This window comes from Engystomops pustulosus, chromosome 11, assembly GCF_040894005.1.
Source record: "Engystomops pustulosus chromosome 11, aEngPut4.maternal, whole genome shotgun sequence".
Lineage (NCBI taxonomy): Eukaryota > Metazoa > Chordata > Amphibia > Anura > Leptodactylidae > Engystomops > Engystomops pustulosus.
The window spans coordinates 74,381,566-74,404,487 of NC_092421.1; the positions used below are offsets into that span (position 1 = coordinate 74,381,566).

Sequence of the window (22,922 nt, forward strand, 5' to 3'; positions counted from 1 at the left end):
ATGCCTGTAGGGCGGATGGAGTGTGATGTATTGAGGGCAGATGGGGTGTGATGATTGGAGAACGGATGGGATGTGATGACTGGAGGATGGGTGGGTGTGATGATTGGGAGACGGGTGGGATACAATGATTGGGGGACGGATGGGGTGTGATGACTGGAGGATTGGTGGGGTGTGATGACTGGAGGATGGGTGGGGTGTGATGATTGGAGAACGGATGGGATGTGATGACTGGGGGGACGGGTGGGGTGTGATGACTGGCTGTGATGACTGGAGGATGGGTGGGTGTGATGATTGGGGGATGGGTGGGGTGTGATGACTGGGGGACGGGTGGGGTGTGATGATTGGGGGACGGGTGGGGTGTGATGACTCCAGGGCGGATGAAGTGTGATGACTGGGGGACGGGTGGGGTGTGATGACTGGGGGATGGGTGGGGTGTGATGACTGGGGGACGGATAGAGTGTGATGTCTGGAGGATTGGTGGGATATGTTGACTATCGGAGGGATGGGATGTGATGACTAGAGTTTGGGTGGATATGATAATTGGGGAACGGATGTGGTATGATGACTGGGGGATGGGTGGGATATGATGACTGTTGGAGGGATGGAGTGTGATGATTGGGAGATGGGTGGGGTACAATGATTGGGGGACGGATGGGGTGTGATGACTGGAGGATGGGTGGGGTGTGATGATTGGAGAACGGATGGGATGTGATGACTGGAGGATGGGTGGGGTGTGATGATTGGAGAACGGATGGGATGTGATGACTGGAGGATGGGTGGGTGTGATTTTTGGGGGGACAGATGGAGTGTGATGACTGGGGGACGGGTGGGGTCTGATGACTGTAGGATGGATGGAATGTGATGACTGGTGGACAGGTGGAATATGATGACTGTAGGAGGGATGGAGTGTGATGATTGGGAGACGGGTGGGGTACGATGATTGGGGGATGGATGGGGTGTGACGACTGGAGGATGGGTGGGATGTGATGACTGAAGGATGGGTGGATGTGATTTTCAGGGGGATGGGTGGGGTGTGATGACTGTAGGATGGATGGAATGTGATGACTGAAGGACAGGTGGGATATGTTGACTATCGGAGGGATGGGGTGTGATGATTGGAGAACGGATGGGATGTGATGACTGGAGGATGGGTGGGTATGATAATTGGGGAACGGATGTGGTATGATGACTGGGGGACAGGTGGGATATGATGACTTTAGGAGGGATGGAGTGTGATGATTGGGAGACGGGTGGGGTAGGATGATTGGGGGATGGATGGGGTGTGATGATTGGAGAACGGATGGGATCATTAGTTAAGGAACATCAACTGACCAATGTTCATACAGGTCTAGTGTTCCCATTCCCCTCACCCTGTTTACCACCTCATGCACCAGGAGGACCCTAAACAACCCGTGTACAGACAAAAAGCTTCTGTTCATTTACTTGAAGACTTAATTTTTTATTGTTCAGCCTGAGGCTCCTGGAATCTATGGACAATGAATAAGTATAGAGAAATCGAGAGTCATAAAACGCGTGCCACCTGTAGAGTATCATGCGACACAACCGGTATCACCCGCCTCTGAGAGGAAGGTAAACAGAGGAGGACCCATAATTATAGAACTCTTATGTACAAACTGTCTTGGCTCCTTACAAGGGTTGGTGATGGGCCAGGATCTTTATGTAACGGCACATTGTGGTCACACAACATCTCCATCTGTGAGACTCGCACACAGGTAAAGGGATCATGAGACTTAAAGAGGGTAGGCAACCCCTTTAATTCCCCAAAATATGATAAAAACATTTTTAAAAAACTAAAGCATTAGAGAGCCCGCAAGGTCCAACCACCATATACTGAACTATGGGAAGGTTGTTTCTACATGGGGGAACTGCGCAGTGGGACTACCATTTCCATAGAAACATTGCATGTCCCAGTTAGGAATGGGCTCGGTTTTTTCTTCATAAAGGGGGGGGGGTAAAGATTATTTCCTATGTGAGGAGTGGGCAAGTTGTTTCCTTGCTAAGTAATAGGCTTGTTGGGGGCTGGTGGTTTGCATCATGAGTTATGAGAAGGTTGTTTCCTCAGCGAGGAGGGGGCTGGTTGTCTCCTGGGTGAGGAATGGGCTGTTGTTTCTTCAGTGAGGTATTGGCTGGTTGTGTCCTCAATAAGAAGTAGGATAGTTCCAGGTTCGGCTCCAGGTAGCAGCAGGCCCCTGGGCGACAGAGCCTCAGTGGGCCCTTTTGCAGTGAATTCACGTGGCGGCATTAAAATTTCAGAAACCAAAACAGTTTCTTGTTCCCTAAAACATTCCCTAGTTTATCATCCCAAACAGCCTCCTCATGGTTATTTTATGTAAAGCCCCCTCACCCACTATGGATTCATTGGATACAGCCCCCTCACCCCCATGGATTCATTGGGGCTCATTTACTAAGGGCTCCGCGGCCGCACTTTCGTTGGGTTTCCCAAATTTTTATGTTTTTGCGGCAAATTCCAGCCGGGATTTTGGCGCATGTGATTGGATTTTGCACGATAGAGATTGGGGGGGCCTGGCCGTCGGACAACCCGACGATTTGGAAAAACCACGGAATTTAAAAAACGAAAAGTGTCGCAAGATCAGCACTCACATGCACCAGGAAAAAGAAGGTGAACTCCGGCGGACCTCGGCGCAGCAGCGACACCTGGTGGATCCCGGCAGAACCCGAATCCTCGTTGTAGGATAATGACTGGACCGGGTAAGTAAATGAGCCCCATTGTGTCACCGATGATCTCTGCTGAATCTGCTGCTACTGTTTGGCCATTGCCTGCCGTTTGAAGTTGAATAAAGAACTGTAAGTTGATTTGCACAATGTTGCCTCCGTGTGATCCCTGGATCAGGCTGCTTCACCACCACGGGCTCCCCATCCTCCATCATCCAGGGATTCCCAAATACACCTCAATGGTATCTCCATGGAGAAACCTATTGCATCAGCCTCTCCCTCCATATTTCTTGCACTCACCACCTTCAGAACCAATACCAAGCACCGTGACCATAGCGTGCCCAAGGCCACGTAAGACAGCCACTCCGGTATTCTGGGCCCCGGCTGTCTACAACCACCGAAGAAAGGCCAAGCCCCCATGGGGGATGTTGCAGATGTGTTACTTTACAATAGCACTGAGCACAGCAATGCTGCGCTGTCTTGGACCACAAGAGGAAGCTTCGAGTCCTGTCTGGCAAATTCTGTCCTGGGGTGTAGGCCTGGGTGCCCAATTAAAGGGCCTCTGAGTGCCACCTCTGACACCCGTGCCATAGGTTTGCCACCACTACCTTCTGTACAGCCTTATGTGGGCCCCCCAGCAGCTCTGGGCCCGGGCACTTGCCCAGGTATGCCCAATGCTAACACCCGGCCTGATAAGTTGTGAGTAGTGGGCTAGTTGTTTCCTGTTTGAGGGGTGTGGGTTTGTTGTGTTATGTATATGAGGAGGGGGCTGCTTGTTTCCACAATGAGGAAGGGGCTACTTGTTTCAGCCGAGAAGAATTATTTTGCTGCGGGTGCAATGGCTGACAAATTTTTCCATAAGTGTCTCCTGTTTGAGATATGAATAAGAAGTAGGACGGACCTTTAGACAACGAGAAAACAGAGACTCTTTATTCGTTGTTTTGACATTGTAAGAGCCATTTTTTATAGTGAGAAGGTTTTCCCATCTCGACATTCACATTTAACCCCTTAACGACCTGGCCCTTTTTAGTTTTTTCACTTCCATTCTTCACTCCCCACCTTCAAAAATCTATAACTTTTTTTTATTTCTCCACGTAAAGAGCTCTGTGGGGGCTTGTTTTTTTTCTGCGTAACAAATTGCACTTCGTAGTGATGGTATTTAATATTCAAAGAAATGTCCAAATGGTGATAAAACGCATTAGCACCGTTTTCTTGTGGGCTTGGATTTTACGGCTTTCAAATGACAGGTCTAATTTATTCTTTCGGTCAGTAAGGTCACAGATTTGTATAGGTTTTATAATGTTTTCATAGATTTACAAAAATTAAAACCTCCTGTAAAAAATTTCTTTTTGGATTTTTCCATTTTCTGGCGCTAATAACTTTTTCATAATCTGGTCTACGGAGCGGTGGGTGGTGTCATTTTTGTGACTTTTGACGGCATTTTCAATACTGCTAATTTTAAGACTGTGCAAACTTTCGATCACTTTTTATAGAATTTTTTAATATTTTTTTTAAATGGCAAAAAAGTGCCATTTTCGACTTTGGGTGCTATTTTCCATTACGGGGTTAAACGCAGTGAAAAACCGTTATCATATTTTGATAGATCGGGCATTTTCGGACGCGTCGATACCTGATGTGTTTATCATTTTTACTGATTATTTATATTTATATCAGTTCTGGGGAAAGGGGGGGGGATTTGAATTTTTAGGTTTTTTTATTATAATTTTTTTTTTTTACTTTTTTTTATTTTTATTTTTACTATTTTTCAGACTCCATATGGTACTTTAACCCTAGGTTGTCTGATCGATCCTATCATATACTGCCATGCTTCAGTATGGCATTATATGGGGATTTTCCTGCTCATTTATTACAAAGGGGCAGATTTACTTACCCGGCCCATTCGCGATCCAGCGGCGCATTCTCTGCGGTGGATTCGGGTCTTCCGGCAATTCACTAAGGTAGTTCCTCCGCCGTCCACCAGGTGTCGCTGCTGCGCTGAAGAGCATCGGAACGCACTGGAATACACCGAGCCGGGCTGAGTGAAGGTAAGCGCGTGCCGTGCGACATTTTTTTTTTAAATGCGGCGTTTTTTTCCGAATCCGTCGGGTTACCGTTCAGCCATGCCCCCCGATTTCCGTTGCGTGCATGCCGGCGCCGATGCGCCACAATCCGATCGCGTGCGCCAAAATCCCGGGGCTATACAGGGAAAATCGGAAATATTCGGGTAACACGTCTGGGAAACGCGAATCGGGCCCTTAGTAAATGACCCCCAATGTGCTATACGGGCACGCGGCCGGGGGCCATAGATAGGAAGGAGCCATTCAGGGCAGATCTGCATAGTCACATTTTATAGGCTATAAAATGTTTATTTTTTTTGTAATTTGGACTTATGGAGGTTTATTTTTTTGGTGGATGAGGTCTACTTTTCAGGGACATCATTTCTGGGGGGGTTCAATAGCCAATAATCAGATTTTATTAACTCTTTCTTGGTGGTGGTTAAAAAAAAACATTTACTCTTGTTTATGGTTTTTAGCATTTTTTTATCCTAGACGTTCACCGTACCATAAAAATAATGTCTTAATTCTATGGGTCATCACAATTACGGCGATACCCCATTTAGATAGCTTTATATGATTAACTTGTTTTACAGAATATAGAACTCATTTGGTGAGAAATTTGCTTGTTTGTATTTTTTTTGTTTACAGAGCTGTGTTAGAGCTTATTTTTTTGCAGGACAAGCTGTACTTTTTCTTAGTATCAAGTTGGTAAATTTTATTTTTTGATCACTTTTAATGCACTTTTTATGAGGTCAGATTTTTTTGTGTTTTTTTTTTTACGGAGTTTAGCGTACGGGTTTTATTTTATTGAATGGGGTGTTACGGATGAGGTGATCCTATATGTTGTGGGTTGTTTTGGTGATTTTCACTTTTTTATGTTTTATTTGATTACTGCATTACTTTTATTCTTTTTTAATAATTTTTTTTTAATTACACTTTTTTTTTTAAACTTTTTTTTACTGTTTTATTTTGTCCCAGGGTGGGACATGAACAATTGTAATATGTTCATTGTTCATTATAATATGCTGTAATACTAATGTATTGCAGCGTATTACATAGTCGGCCTATGTATTCTGCAGTGCACGAGCCAAACAGGCTGCTACTATAGGCGGCTCTGGGGTCCTTATAAGACCTCAGGGTTGCCATGATAACGACTGGCAGGGCCCGGAGGGTGCCGATCGTCACATCGATGCACCGTATACGCTGCGGTCATAGTGATCGCGGCATCTATAGGCTTGAACAGGCGGGATTGCGATAGTCGCGATCCCGACTGTTACTGCAGGATCCCGGCTACCATGTACTGCCAGGATCCCGCGCCTATCACACGGGCTCAGCTTCTTAGCCCGGGCGATCGCCATGATGTGAGTCTACGACAAGGTGCGGAAGCGTCCCGCATCCTATGACGTAGAATTACTTCAAGGTTTGGGAAGGGGTTAATTGAATTCACCTGCCATATACTCTTACATACATTTTTTCAATTGGATGTTATTAAAAAAAATTTACCTGTGGGAAGATAATTTCCCAAAAATGTAACCTTATTGCCCCTTAGAAACAGAGAAGTTGTCCTTGGACACGACCATCAATGCTGCAGTGACTGCACAAACAAGCAAATATAGTTTCTGCATATAAAATGGGTGGGAGTTACTGCATGTCCCACAGCCGACTGCTGTATCCATCTGGTCAGACAATCAATAAAATGTAATGTGTGGCCACCACTGGAAGAGTACAGTGGTGGTCGTGTCCAAGGACAACTATCTGGTTTGTAAGGGACAACATGGCTACATTTAGGGGAAATCATTTTTCAGATTAATTAAGTCAAATGTAAATGCCCAGATGAGAATACCCCTTTGAGTTATTTTTAGATGGTCATCCCTGGTGGGTCTGCACCTATACGTATAATCCCAGATCATCTGACGACACCACCAGGTGCTTGGGGCATGGATGCTTCGAGAAGGTGCCCAGCCTGTGGCATATAATTATATGTTACAAGCTTTGTATACTTTGTATACTTTCCAGGTCTGACGTCAATGTGCCGTTGCATCAGCTCCGTTACATTTGCATATTGCTCCAATAATAATCCCCAGCATCTTCTCCCCACACACATCATCCTGAGCCGCCTCCTGCAGTCCTAGACTCTAGTCCTGGTCCAGCAGGTGAAGCACTCACTGCTGTCTACAAGTGGGATCTCCAGGTAAGTGAAGGTCATACCTAGAGAAGATGCAAAACATAATGGGCCAGATCAATTATTCTGGGGAGGGGGGGGGGGGCAGATAGACCCTTTGCCAGTCTCCTTTATTGCCGTCATCCAGGTTGTAGAATACAGGATGCACAATACTTGGATAGGTTGTCAGTCAGGAGTCCATGTCAGTCAATCTTTCCTTGAGATTATGTTTTGGAGGTGGTCGGGAGGTTTCCTTCTTCTCTAGAAGCTCTCCATATATCTTTATCCATCTGTTGTGTGTCCTCCAAATGTCTGTGAGAGACGTCCGAGACGTGAGAGCGCAAGAGTTCTAGCAATGAGAGACGTCCAGATGTCCAACTGTCCATGCCTCTCCGTAGTAGCCTCTCCGTCCCAGCCTCTCTGTCCTTGCCTCTCCGTCCCAGCCTCTCTGTCCTTGCCTCTCCGTCCCAGCCTCTCTGTCCCAGCCTCTCTGTCCCAGCCTCTCCGTCCCAGCCTCTCTGTCCTTGCCTCTCTGTCCTTGCCTCTCCGTCCCAACCTCTCCGTAGTAGCCTCTCCCTCCCAGCCTCTCTGTCCCAGCCTCTCCGTAGTAGCCTCTCCGTCCCAGCCTCTCCGTCCCAGCCTCTCTGTAGTAGCCTCTCCGTCCCAGCCTCTCCGTAGTAGCCTCTCCGTCCCAGCCTCTCCGTCCCAGCCTCTCCGTCCCAGCCTCTCCGTCCCAGCCTCTCCGTCCCAGCCTCTCTGTCCCAGCCTCTCCGTCCCAGCCTCTCCCTATTCCTGTCTGCTGTCTAGAAATATCCATAATAAATATTTTTTCTGATATAAAATTCAATCAACACCATCGCATTATTATAAAGTATATGAATAAATGTTATGAAATACTGTGATCAAATAGAAATAAATTTATATACTATATACTAAATGTAAACTAGATGAAGCTGCTTCTTGTCATCTTCTTCTCATCTAGTAGAAGGATACATTACGCAGTCTTTAGTATGTAGATTCCTTACCATTACTGTTGGTAGATTATCATGTGCAGAACCTTTAATTGCATTTCTGGATTGTAATTTCCTTCCAGTATGTAACACAAAAGTTTAGAAAGTTATAAATCCAAAGAAGAAATCCTTGTGATGAACATGTATCACTCGTGATGCAGCAGTCACCCCCTTGGAATTGACTTGACTCGAAATAATTCTTGGAGATTGTGAACTTGTCACTGAAACAGCTGTGATAGCATTGCAAGGGATAACATTGACATTGATCCCTTCTGAAGCAAGTATGGGAATGGTTAAAGCGAGACAGCGCCCCTCTAAGGTAGACAAGTAGATTTGTTTTCTGTTACCACATCCTAGGCGCAGGATCACCTTAGACTTTCTTGGGTAGAGGCTTTAAAAACCATCACCTGAGTCGGCTGCCCAGCTGTCACCCGTGCGTCTGGGGCTGACTGTATCTGCACGATAGGCACCATGAAAGAGGAGAATCTCTTCTTTCAAATGAATCTTGAATTGTGTTTCTAGGTGCTATGGAGCCAGAGATATTCAGGTTTAAAGTGAGAATATCAGGTGACATTTTTATATATAAAAATCACTCCCGACGGCATTTTAACAGTTAATATCTCCGGTATTTCTGACTCTTAGAAACACATATTTAGATTCTTATAAAATAGGAGACTCTATTCTTTTATAGGAAAAAAGGAGTGAGGTTCTATGTGTCACAGAGCCAGAGATACAGCCCCCTGAAGTGTGCCCCCCCCCTCCTCCAGATTAACCATCAGGCTACAGGGAGAACTTGCTGCACACAGGAGCTGCTGCACCTCACAGATAATGGAAATATTCACTTTATATGTTACTACATTCTGATAATTGATAATATCAACTAATATTCATGTTTTTAACCCTCTCCTATCCAGAACTATCTAAGAACACACTTGCTCTCTTATTACCTTTTATTTCATGACAGTTTTTTTTTGTGAAAATTGTCTGATACGATGAACATTCGATCCTCTCCACCTCATGTCGCTATTATATATTAACACCGCGACCCAGGACATGTCCATAAAGTTATATGTGACACCAAAAACACCCACATGTTTGGGGATAAAGTTTTTATTTCCCACCATCCTCCATTACTTACACCGATGTTATGACGTTCTCACTCAGATTCTTATGAAGCGCGGAGGGTTCTGTTATTGTGCGGCTAATACAATGGCGCACATCTAAACGTGACTTTTGCTATCTTATTAGAGGGGGTTATGGATGTGTAGTTTTTTATTTGGTTACCATTGTGCAAGGAGAATACAATGGTAGATCTGTGTGAAGCTCAATGCAATTTTCTGCAATAATAGTTTGGTGCCCCCTGTGTATTTATCGTTCCCTTTGCTGCATATTTTGGTGAATTTACACATATGGGGTCTGTATGATCTCCTCACATCTTACAGTAAGTATATTTTGTTTATATAAGTATTCTGGATTTGTAAATATTTTAGAGGAAATTTTTTTAATGCAATTTTTGCATTTTATTGCAGTTTAATGCAAAGTTGCATGAAGGTGGTAGTGTGTATGAATTTAAAAGTTATTCTTGTTTACATGGTGATTTTTGGAAAAAAATTGATTTTGACTTTTTATTTTGTGTGTGATATATTTTTAACCCCTTAAGGACGCAGCCATTTTACAGTTTAAGGCTCAGCCCGATTTTTTGGATTCTGACTTGCTTCGCTTTATATGGTTATAACTTTTGAACACTGTTACTTATCAAAACGAGATAGTTTTTTCCCCACATTTTGTACTTCATTTTAGTGGTAAATTTTGGCTGATAAGTTTTGCGTTTATTTACAAAAAAAAAGAAAATATGATACATTTTTTGAAAAATTTGCCATTTTCGAAATTCAAAATCATTGCGTTTTCAGGCAGATAGATTTACCAGCTAAATAAGTTGCTGAATAACATTTCCCATTTGTCTACTTTACATTTTCATAATTTCTGAAATATCTGGATAATTTATTTTGATGTCACACGGCTTACAAATAGAATATCGCTTTTCCGGATTTTCAGAATTGACTATTTTGGGGATAAATACAGTTTTGAATGAAATTTTACATATTTAGCATCAAAACCCCCTATATAATCTACCCATTTTCAAATCTGCACCCCTCAAGCTATCAGAAACAGCTTTTACGAAGATTGTTAACCCCTTGAGATCTTCATAGTAATTGAATCAAAATGGAGGTGAAATTTAGAATGGTCATATTGTTCCCTTATACGTTCATTTAGCACCAAAATTTACACATTTCCAAAATATAAAAAGAGAAAACCCACCATACAATTTGTTCTGCAATTTCTCCTGAGTACAAAGACCCCCCACATGTGGCCGTTACTTGTTTTATGGGGGCACAGCGAGGCGCAGAAGGGAAGGAGGGCGCTGCAGCTGCCAGGATTTTAGTTTCCTCATTGGCCCCTTTTGAAGGCTATAAAATTTTCGCTTTTTCGTTATTGGGGCCATGTGACGGCATTTTTTTTGCGGGATGAGATGCTTTTTCCATTGTTACCATTTTGGGGTTGGTATCACCTATTGTTGAAAATTTAGGAACTTTTTTTGAGGGCAGGAGTAGAAAAGCATCAATTCTGTACTGGATTTTTGACTTTTTTTTTTTTGGTGTTCACCGTATAGACTAATAGTCATGTTATCTTTATTCTATGGGTCGATACGATTACGGGGATACCAGACATGAATATATTTTCTTACGTTTTACTAAATTTGTCAAACAAAACCCTAATGTGGGGAAAAATCTATAATTTTTGTATTGCCATCTTCCAAGTGGCATAACTTTGTTACGTTTTTGGCTACGGAGCTGGTTGATGGCTTGTTTTTTGCGGGACATGTTGTACTTTGCACCAGTATCATGTCTGAGTACATATGGTTTTTTGGTCGCATTTTATATCATTTTTTGTGGGATTGAAAAGGTAAAAATCATAATTTTTGGAGGGTTTATAACAGTTTTTTTTTACGGCGTTTATCGTGGGGGTTCAATAATGATTTACTTTTATTCTACGGGTTGTTACGGACGCGGTGATACTATATATGTGGGGTTTGTGTTATGATTTAGACTTTTTTTTTGAGTTATATGTCTCTTTATATGTTTTGGGGGTTTGGGGCATTTTTAGTGATTTATGACTTTATTTTTTTATTGAATAACTTTTTTTTTTACTTTTTCACTTTTATACCATGGGACATGAACACGCAATCCTCTGATTGCTTCTTCATGATAATATTCTGCAATACTCATGTATTGCAGAGTATTATCAGTGTCAGCCTATGCACTTGCATAGGCTGGCACTGTGCCAGTAAGATGACGTCACAGACGCCATCTTACTGGCAATTCTTGCTAGATCCAGATCGGACCCCAGAGTTACTATAGCAACGATCGGCGCCCCCCGAAAACGGTTCGGGGGGGCCGATCGTGGGGGAAAGACCCCCCAGATACTTGTTAGATGCCGCGGTCGCGCTGACCGCGGCATCTAACGGGTTAAGCACCCGCGATCGGAGACAACTCCGACCGCGGGTGTTACACTGGGGTGCCGGCTATTAGTTACAGCCGGCACCCCGTGTTTCCCGATGCCGGTTCGGCTCTGATCCAGAGCCGAGCCGGCATAGGAGCCGTGGCGGATATATCCGCCACTGAGCGCTAAGTCACTGCGCTCCGTGGCGGATATATCCGCCGCGGAGCGTGAAGGGGTTAAACACATTTGTGGATAGCAACCAAATATGTCACGGTTTTTGTTTTAGTATTATTGGGAGTGTAAACTCTTGATGTTGTGTATTGTGGTATGTATAGATCTGATCACTTTGTGTTATTATTTTTAAATCCCTATTTGTGCCTAAACCTCCACTTCAATGTGAGTTGTATGTAAAAACGTACGTTATCAAGGTATTTTCAGTGCACTTTTAGGTTAATAATTTGTGTATGTCACAAAGTTACATGAGGGTGGTCATATGTTAACTGCCAAATGCATTGCCTGGTTTTCTGCTTTCAAAATTCTATAGGTTTTATGGCGCCTTTACTTTTTAATCTGTTTTATTGATATATTTTGCAGGTTGTGACTTAAAATTTCTAGCTGAAAAGCAAGAAACTAAAAGTGATTTAGTTATTTCAATCTTAGTGATATTATGATGATTTATTCATGTGAACATATCAATATGGGACATTTGTGACCTCTACACATGTCCATCTATTACATTTAGGAGATGTGCAGGTAAATGTTTTCTGTTTGGAGAACATTTTTAACCATTAAAGTCATATTTTTAAGTATTTTTAAGAAAAAAAATGTTTCTGTTTGAATCAAAATGGCATGAAGGCGTCAATGTCTATAAACTCTTTCATGCAATTTTGAAAATGGGGCAGGTGCCTGCTTTCAGAAAATATGTGGTTTGTTGGATTTACTTTAATTCTTTTTGCTGTAATTTCGATTTTATTTGTAAACATCAAAATTGTAAGAATTGCTCTGGCCAATAATGCGACAAAATATCCAGAAATGCCTGGTAGTGAAAGGGTTAACCCCTTAAGGACGGAGGGTTTTCCGGCTCATTTCTCGCTCTCCAACTTCAAAAATCCATAACTTTTTCATTTTTCCCTATACAGACCTGTGTGAGGGCTTATTTTGTGCGTAACAAATTTTACTTTCCCGTAATGTTATTTATTATAACATGCCGTGTACTGCGAAGCTGAAAAAAAATTCCAAATGTGGAAAAATTGTGGGCTCAGTGTTTACGACTTTCACTCTTCGCTCCACTTTTCGGTGCGATCGCGGTGATACCAAATTTATACAGGTTTTATTGTGTTTTAATACATTTTCAAAAATTAAACGAATGTGTACAAAAAAGAAAAAAAAATGTTGCCATCTTCTGACGCTAATAACTTTTTCATACTTTGGCGCACGGAGATGTTTGAGGGGTCATTTTTTCCGAAATGAGGCAACGTTTTCATTGCTATCATTCTGAGGTCTGTGCGACATTTTGATCATTTTTTATTTCATTTTTTATGTTATGTAAAAAAGGTGTAAAAGTCGCATTTCGGACATTTGGGCGCCATTTCCCGCCTCGGAGGTCACCGCCGCCTGTAACCGTTTTTATATTTTGATAGATCGGGCATTTTGGGACGCGGCGATACCTAATATGTTTGTGATTTTTATTGTTTATTATGTTTTATATCCGTTCTAGGGAAAGGGGGGTGATTTGAACTTTTAATATTTTATTAATTTTTTTTCTTTTTTAAACTTTTTTTTTTCTTTTTTTATTCACTATCTTTTAGACCATCTAGGGTACATTAACCCTAGATGGTCAGATCGCTGCTACCATATACTGCAATACTTCTGTATTGCAATATATGGCATTTTTGCAGCACATTCATTACAATGAGCCACTGGCTCATTGTAACGAATCTGCAGCTGCCAGATCATACCTGCCTCTTCATACATCCCTTATACCTCTGCGACGTAGAGCTACGGCGCAGAGCGTTAAGGGGTTAATGCCCCTTGGTTGAATTCCCGGGTGAAGTTTCTTATCATCTATCTCCTGTCTATATATCTATTTTTCTAGTTTTCTCATATAATCTCACCATTTATATATCTCACTTTTTCTCTATCTATTTTTCAATCAATCTTCTATTTCTCTTCTACTTTATTTTTCTCTCACATCCATCTCCTGTATATATCACCTACTTTATGGTTCTGCATCTAGAAATCTTTATCATCTTTCAAATTTATCTTCTATCATAATAATTATACTGAATAATTCCTTTATTTACCGTATATACCTGAGCATAAGCCGAGACCCCTAAATACAACACAAAAAACTGGGAAAACCTATTGACTTGAGTATAAGCCGAGGATGGGAAATGCATTGGTCACAGCCCCCCAGTATATAGCCAGCCAGCCCCCTGTAGCATATATCCTGCCCAGCCCCTGTAGTATATAGCCTGCCCAGCCCCTGTAGCATATATCCTGCCCAGCCCCTGTAGTATACAGCCTGCCCAGCCCCTGTAGTATACAGCCTGCCCAGCCCCTGTAGTATACAGCCTGCCAGCCCTTGTAGTATATATCCTGCCCAGCCCCTGTAGCATATAGCCTGCCAGCCCCTGTAGTATACAGCCTGCCCAGCCCCTGTAGTATACAGCCTGCCAGCCCTTGTAGTATATATCCTGCCCAGCCCCTGTAGCATATAGCCTGCCAGCCCCTGTAGTATACAGCCTCCCAGCCCTTGTAGTATATAGCCTGCCAGCCCCTGTAGTATATAGCCTGCCCAGCCCCCTGTAGTATATAGCCTGCCCAGCCCCTGTAGCATATATCCTGCCCAGCCCCTGTAGTATACAGCCTGCCAGCCCCTGTAGTATACAGCCTGCCAGCCCCTGTAGTATACAGCCTGCCAGCCCCTGTTGTATACAACCTACCCAGCCCCTGTAGTATATAGCCTGCCAGCCCCTGTAGTATACAGCCTTCCCAGCCCCTGTACTATGCAGCCTGCCAGCCCCTGTAGTATACAGCCTGCCAGCCCCTGTAGTATACAGCCTGCCAGCCCCTGTAGTATACAGCCTGCCCAGCCCCTGTACTATGCAGCCTGCCAGCCCCTGTAGTATACAGCCTGCCAGCCCCTGTAGTATACAGCCTGCCAGCCCCTGTAGTATACAGCCTGCCAGCCCTTGTAGTATATATCCTGCCCAGCCCCTGTAGTATGTAGCCTGCCTCTGTAGTATACAGCCTGCCAGCCCCTGTAGTATACAGCCTGCCAGCCCCTGTTGTATACAACCTACCCAGCCCCTGTAGTATACAGCCTGCCCAGCCCCCTGTAGTATACAGCCTGCCAGCCCCTGTAGTATACAGCCTGCCCAGCCCCTGTAGTATACAGCCTGCCCAGCCCCCTGTAGTATACAACCTGCCCAGCCCCCTGTAGTATACAGCCTGCCAGCCCCCAGTAGTATACAACCTGCCCAGCCCCCTGTAGTATACAACCTGCCCAGCCCCCTGTAGTATACAGCCTGCCCAGCTCCCTGTAGTATACAACCTGCCCAGCCCCCTGTAGTATACAGCCTGCCCAGCCCCCTGTAGTATACAGCCTGCCCAGCCCCCTGTAGTATATAGCCTGCCCTGCCCCCTGTAGTATACAGCCTTCCCAGCCCCTGTATTATATAGCCAGCCCCTGTAGTATACAGCCTGCCAGCCCCTGTAGTATACAGCCTGCCCAGCCCCTGTAGTATACAGCCTGCCCAGCCCCCTGTAGTATACAACCTGCCCAGCCCCCTGTAGTATACAGCCTGCCCAGCTCCCTGTAGTATACAACCTGCCCAGCCCCCTGTAGTATACAGCCTGCCCAGCCCCCTGTAGTATACAGCCTGCCCAGCCCCCTGTAGTATACAGCCTGCCCAGCCCCCTGTAGTATACAGCCTGCCCTGCCCCCTGTAGTATACAGCCTTCCCAGCCCCTGTATTATATAGCCAGCCCCTGTAGTATACAGCCTGCCCAGCCCCCTGTATTATATAGCCAGCCCCTGTAGTATACAGCCTGCCCAGCCCCCTGTATTATATAGCCAGCCCCTGTAGCATGCAGCCTGCCAGCCCCTGTAGTATACAGCCTGCCCAGCCCCCTGTAGTATACAGCCTGCCCAGCCCCCTGTAGTATATATCCTTAGTAAATGTGCCGTAATAAGTTTCAAAAACTTTTCAATTGGTTTGGAGACTTGATTGAAGACGACTTCTTCTGCCCTAAATCTACACCAAAATTGGTGATTATTCCTAATTTATAGCGATCACAGTGAGACATATCATTCATTGGGGCTCATTTACTTACCCGGTCCAGTCGCGAACCCGCGGCGCGTTCTCCGATGAGGATTCGAGTTCTGCCGTGATTCACTAAGGTCGTGCCTTCTAAAAACATTATAAAGTATGCTAATGAGCCAGTAGGTTTTTTTTTTTTTCCCCTCACTGAATTCTCTTCACAGGTTGTTACAATGAGCAGAGTAGAGCTCCTTTCCCCCTGCCCTTACTGCAGCTGCTAAACAACACAAGGCAGAGGGAGGAGGGAGATCTTCTCTGCTCATTGTAACAACCAGTGACAATACATCACTGAGGGGCTCTGGAAACACCCTTTAGAGCACTTTAGGCTTATTAGCATAATTTTAAAAGTTGATTTTAGCCGTGGATAACAAATACTGGAAGATTACTACACAGTCACGTTGGCTGGATCGATGGGTAAGTGTCCCTGGATTAACGTGATGGTTTTTAATGGTAGATTTTAATTAATGTGAACTATAACCCTGAGTTGGATTTATCATGTTATGAGCACAGGACGGGGCCTGAAGATGCACAGCAGTGGGAGGAGACCTCCTTCTGGGGTGTATAGCTCCTTGTACGGGGGGCACATACTTTTCATACATTCATATTTATTCTTTTTTCTTCTGTGCAGAGACTTGTTCACATCGCTTGGTCATATCTGGGGTCACAGTGAGTTTCCTTCCTCCCTTATATAATATAGGGCTCCATCCCCTATAGATGTAGATGTGACATCCGCTCTCTCTCTCTCCGCAGATGATCGCCATCGCCCTCCTCTTGATCTGCTCCGTCACTACGGACGCAATAGGTGAGGTCATCCAAATGGGGTCTTAGTGCTCTGCTTTGTGCTCCTCCATAGCCCTTTTGCTCCGATCTGATTAACCCCTTAAGGACGCAGCCATTTTGCAGCTTAAGGCTCAGCCCCATTTTTTGGATTCTGACCTGCGTCGCTTTATATGGTTATAACTTTTGAACACTGTTACTTATCAAAGCGATTCTGAGATTGTTTTTTCCCCACATGTTGTCTTTCATTTTAGTGGTAAATGTTGGCTGATAAGTTTTGTGTTTATTTTCCAAAAAAAGAAAAAATTAGGAAATTTTTGGAAAATTTCACTTTTTTGAAATTCTAAATCATTACATTTTCAGGCAGATAGATTTACCACCTAAATAAGTTGCTGAATAACATTTCCCATTTGTCTACTTTACATTTTCATCATTTTTGAAATGTCTGGATAATTTATTTTGATGTCGCGCGGCCTTCAAATCGAATAGCGATTTTCCGTATCTGCACCCCTCAAGCTATCAGAAACAGCTTTTAGGAAGATAGTTAACCCCTTGAGATCTTCATAGTAATTGAATCAAAATGGAGGTGAGATTTAGAACGGTCAAATTGTGCCGTTTATACGTTCATTTCCTTACCTTTTAGTAAATTTGTCAAATAAAACCCTAATGTGGGGAAAAAAATCGATCATTTTTGCATTGCCGTCTTCCAAGTGGCATAACATTTTTACTTTTTTGGCTACAGAGCTGGTTGATGGGTTGTGTTTTTTGCGGGACATGTTGTACTTTGCACCAGTATCATTCTGGAGTGCATATGTTTTTTTGATCACTTTTTATTGCATTTTTTGTGGGATTCAATAGGTAAAAATGATAATTTGTGGTGGGTTTTTTAACAGTTTTTTTAACGTCGTTCATCGTACGGGTTCAATAATGATTTACTTTTATTCTACGGGTTGTTACGGACGCGGTGATACTATATATGTGGGGGTTTTATTATGATTTAGACTTTTTTTGGGTTATATGTCTCTTTATATGTTTTGGGGCTTTTGGGCATTTTTAGTGATTTATTACTTTATTTTTTATTGAATAACATTTTTTTTTTTACCTTTTCACTTTTTCCACCATGGGACATGAACAAGCAATCATCTGATTGCTTGTTCATGATAATACTCTGCAATACTCATGTATTGCAGGGTATTATCAGTGTTAGCCTATGCTCTTGCACACGTCACAGACACCATCTCACTGGCAGTGCCTGCAGGCAGTGCTGGGGACCAGATCGGACCCCAGCACTTCCCTAGCAGCGATCGGAGCCCCCCAAAAACGGTCCGGGGGGGGGGGCGATCGTGGGGGAAAGACCCCCCCAGAGGCATGATAGATGCCTTGGTCGCGCTGACCGTGGCATTTAACAGGTTACACACCCGCGATCGGAGCCCACTCCGATCGTGGGTGTTACACTGGGGTGCCGGCTATTAGTTACAGCCGGCACCCGTGTTTCCCGATGCTGGTTCTGCTCCGATCCAGAGCCGAGCCAGCATCAGCTCCGTGGCGGATATATCCTCCACGGAGCGCTAAGGGGTTAAAGTTTCCAATGCTACTAACAACAAACACAAAGTCATGATTGCAGTGGGTGCAAGGAGCACAGAGCACAGCAGTGTAAGGACTTGCCACCATTGCACACAGAGGAGCTACAATCCTGGAACATAGATCCATCTATCACAGTCCTGCTGCTACTAACAATATACACAGGTATACAAAAAGGTGCACATCTCTCAAGGGACAATACAAAAAAAATGGCTGCAGAGAGCACAGAGAGCAGCAGTGTGAAGACTCCGTCAAAATTGCTGACAGGCAACTTGAATATTTTATAATCTGATGACCGTGTAATGTCGCCTGTAATAAGTGTCATCTTGTATGTTCAGATTTGAATTTTTGCATGGAGTCATTGCCTCGGTGCATTAACATTCCTGAGAAAATCACCTCAGCCGGGGTGACCACTCTTCTCCCACCTCCGATGTCTGCAGAAGAGATGAATATCAAACTACTTCTCTACACCCAGGAACATCCTGACACCCCCCAGGTGAGTCCCATGTCAGCAGATAACATATGACATCACATGCGTCTCCTGAGGTAAGTGAATCTTCCCGGCCTTCCATGATCCATCTCATCCTCCTGCCCAGAGAATACAATGTATATTCTCCTAAACTCTTCTATGAGTCTATGGAGCGGTGAGGGAGGAGCAACTAGGCGTAAAGTGATTCTGCTGCGGAGATAAAAGCAAGATTCTATCTCACCCCAAGTGCTTTATTCCCATCAGTACAGGTCTATAATATCCTATATGATCCTGTGGATAGAGGAGAGACAGAGGCTGCTGGAGATAATAGGAAGCTTCTATCTCACCCCAAGTGATTTACTGCGATCAGTACTTTTCTATAATATCCTATATGCTCCTGTTGATAGATGAGAGACAGAGGCTGTTGGAGTTAATAGGAAGCTTCTATCTCACCCTAAGTGATTTACTGCGATCAGTACTTTTCTATAATATCCTATATGCTCCTGTTGATAGATGAGAGACAGAGGCTGCTGGAGTTAATAGGAAGCTTCTATCTCACCCCAAGTGATTTACTGCGATCAGTACTTTTCTATAATATCCTATATGCTCCTGTTGATAGATGAGAGACAGAGGCTACTGGAGTTAATAGGAAGCTTCTATCTCACCCCAAGTGATTTACTGCGATCAATACTTTTCTATAATATCCTATATGCTCCTGTGGATAGAGTAGATACAGAGACTGCTGGAGTTAATGGGAAGCTTCTATCTCACCCCAAGTGATTTACTGCGATCAGTACTTTTCCATAAATATCCTATATGATCCTGCAAATGTTTCTGAGTAATGAAAAGACATGGGCACACGTAGCGGCTGCTGGATGTAATAGGAAGTTTCTATCTCACCCCAAGTGCTTTATTCCCATTCACACAGGTCAGAACTTCTCTGTAATGTCCAATATGATCCTGCACCACAAATGCTTCCTAAGGGTTAAACTCCCAGGACCCCCAGATCCGCATAGTCATGGGACAATAGTGCTTATCTTTAAGGTCAGCTGTTGCTGATATTTCATGTGTCTGGAGTGCTCCTTTAATTAGTCTTGTCTTCTTACTCTGACTCTTACTGTTCTCTGTCTCTTCCTCTGAAGATGACAGTTATTGTCCTCCTCAGGAGCATGAAGATGGGAGTAATGGGAAGAAGATCTGCTTGTAGGTGGGCTAAGGGTTGGGTATGATGTGTATCCAATTATCTGTGAGATACAGTATAAGAGGACGGGTACAATGTATCCAGCACTGATCCCCAGTATCTGATTCACAGGCATTTCCAGCATTAAACCCCATGGAGGTGCATGACACAGACTTCGATCCATCAAAGGCGACCAAAATTAACATCTATGGATGGAACAATAATGCAGAAGTACCCTGGGTGATCGCCTTGCCTCAGGTGCGGCACTGCATATTACCAGAACCCTATAGACTAGGGGAGAGGGTTAGATCTGGGGAGGGCAACCCAATGTTTTAGAGGGTCTATATGTGGTACATGCCAGGACACTTGGGGGCAGAAGTCTAATGAAATCATTATGGGGCACATTTACTTACCTGTCCGACGAGGATTTGGAGCTGCCGCGATTCACCAAGATCGTGCGTCCAGTTTTGTGCATGTGTCGCTTCCCTGATCAGGTCCCTGGAGTTCATCCTACTTCTTCTCGGTGCATGTAAGTGCTTGGCTTGCGACAAAATTTTGAATGCTTAGTCCGAATCAGTCGGGTTGCCACCCGATTTGTGTTGCGTGTAAGCCGGCGCGTTTACGAGACAATTCGATCGCGTGCGTCACAATCCCTGGCGCGATACCCAAAATGTCGGGAAACCCGACGAAAATGGGGCTGCGGGGCCCTTAGTAAATAAGCCCCCATGTGTCTCTTCTCCACACAAATATACACAATTCATTATAGTTGGGGGCCCAGTCAGTCAGGGGGCACATAATCTGGTGTAGTGTGATCCTAGCTCTAGGGGGCAGCACTCTGATATCATGTGTTTTGGCTTCGGAGCTGTGACCAGACCTGTCATCAGACTGACCTCTTCTTATCTCGGCCTCAGGCCATATTAAGTGTTGAAGATGTGAACTGCATTGTGGTGGATTGGAGAAAAGGGTCCGAAACAATCAACTACCTACAAGCCGCCAGTAACACTCGGGTGGTGGGGGTCGTGTTGGCGAACTTCTTGTGCTATCTACAGGTAAGGTCATCCTTTTATTCCATAACATGACCTCATCATACTGTGACCCTGAACTCAGAGGGTGGGATGCATCACCATTACAGCACCCGCATACATGTCTTATAGCGGGTGCCCCTCACCCATTCTGGCAGGGGTAACCTACATGACTCTTGCAGACATATAGTAAGTGTGAACCCCTTTGTCATCTTCAGAAGACATTCCCCTATTCCCTCTTGCTGGTGCACATGATGGGGCACAGTTTGGGGGCGCACATTGCTGGATTCGCGGGACAATACTGTCGTGGAGTGGGCAGAATAAGTGGTAAGTGTGGAGCAGAGATGGAGCCGCCCTCATAGTAGCAGCAGGGCTTGTGTTATATATGGTGGCTCTGTCCTCGTGGCACCTGGTCTGGGGCTTCTTGTACCTCCACATATTTCCGTGTCTCTCCTCTTGAAGATTCTGATGTGTGACTCCTATGTGACAGGAATGGACCCGGCCGGTCAATTATTTATAGGGGTCAATGCGGACAACAGATTGGACCCGTCAGACGCAATTTTTGTAGATGTGATATACTGCAATGAAACACCCTTCGTTCTAGGCATCGGTAAGGAGCATCTATCCCCTAATGCAGAACCTTACAATCCTTACCTTTACATAGCACAGCATCCAAATCCAGGACCTGTGCACTTATCTACCACCTCCACATACTTCCCTATCCCTAGCACCTACCTACAGAACATCCCCAACACCCTCCCCCGGGTCCAGTCTATATACACAACATCCACAGCCCCCCCCGGGTCCAGTCTATATACACAACATCCACAGCCCCCCCCGGGTCCAGTCTATATACACAACATCCACAGCCCCCCCCGGGTCCAGTCTATATACACAACATCCACAGCCCCCCCCGGGTCCAGTCTATATACACAACATCCACAGCCCCCCCCGGGTCCAGTCTATATACACAACATCCACAGCCCCCCCCGGGTCCAGTCTATATACACAACATCCACAGCCCCCCCCGGGTCCAGTCTATATACACAACATCCACAGCCCCCCCAGGTCCAGTCTATATACACAACATCCACAGCCCCCCCCGGGTCCAGTCTATATACACAACATCCACAGCCCCCCCCGGGTCCAGTCTATATACACAACATCCACAGCCCCCCCCCCCCCAGGTCCAGTCTATATACACAACATCCACAGCCCCCCCCCCCGGGTCCAGTCTATATACACAACATCCACAGCCCCCCCCCCCCAGGTCCAGTCTATATACACAACATCCACAGCCCCCCCTCCGGGTCCAGTCTATATACACAACATCCACAGCCCCCCCCGGGTCCAGTCTATATACACAACATCCACAGCCCCCCCCCGGGTCCAGTCTATATACACAACATCCACAGCCCCCCCCGGGTCCAGTCTATATACACAACATCCACTGCCCCCCCCCCCAGGTCCAGTCTATATACACAACATCCACAGCCCCCCCCCCAGGTCCAGTCTATATACACAACATCCACTGCCCCCCCCCCCAGGTCCAGTCTATATACACAACATCCACTGCCCCCCCCCAGGTCCAGTCTATATACACAACATCCACAGCCCCCCCCCCAGGACCAGTCTATATACACAACATCCACAGCCCCCCCCAGGTCCAGTCTATATACACAACATCCACAGCCCCCCCCAGGTCCAGTCTATATACACAACATACACTGCCCCCCCCCAGGTCCAGTCTATATACACAACATCCACAGCCCCCCCCCCAGGACCAGTCTATATACACAACATCCACAGCCCCCCCCAGGTCCAGTCTATATACACAACATCCACAGCCCCCCCCAGGTCCAGTCTATATACACAACATACACAGCCCCCCCCCCCAGCTCCAGTCTATATACACAACATCCACAGCCCCCCCCCCCCAGGTCCAGTCTATATACACAACATCCACAGCCCCCCCTCCGGGTCCAGTCTATATACACAACATCCACAGCCCCCCCCGGGTCCAGTCTATATACACAACATCCACAGCCCCCCCCGGGTCCAGTCTATATACACAACATCCACAGCCCCCCCCGGGTCCAGTCTATATACACAACATCCACTGCCCCCCCCCAGGTCCAGTCTATA

At 45.1% G+C, this 22,922-nt stretch overlaps 1 protein-coding gene across 1 annotated transcript in view; it reads left to right on the plus strand.

The window, feature by feature from the left end:
- The first annotated feature begins 6,838 nt into the window (after positions 1-6,838).
- The window catches only part of LOC140105886 (inactive pancreatic lipase-related protein 1-like), a 47,386-nt gene continuing 31,302 nt past the window's right edge, over positions 6,839-22,922 (plus strand). The window contains exons 1-8 of the mRNA XM_072130011.1: positions 6,839-6,942; positions 16,377-16,414; positions 16,499-16,550; positions 18,445-18,602; positions 19,888-20,013; positions 20,667-20,804; positions 20,996-21,104; positions 21,268-21,387. Of these exons, the coding sequence (XP_071986112.1) occupies positions 16,499-16,550; positions 18,445-18,602; positions 19,888-20,013; positions 20,667-20,804; positions 20,996-21,104; positions 21,268-21,387 (703 nt within the window). The 5' untranslated portion in view covers positions 6,839-6,942; positions 16,377-16,414. The remainder of the gene's footprint in view (positions 6,943-16,376; positions 16,415-16,498; positions 16,551-18,444; positions 18,603-19,887; positions 20,014-20,666; positions 20,805-20,995; positions 21,105-21,267; positions 21,388-22,922) is intronic.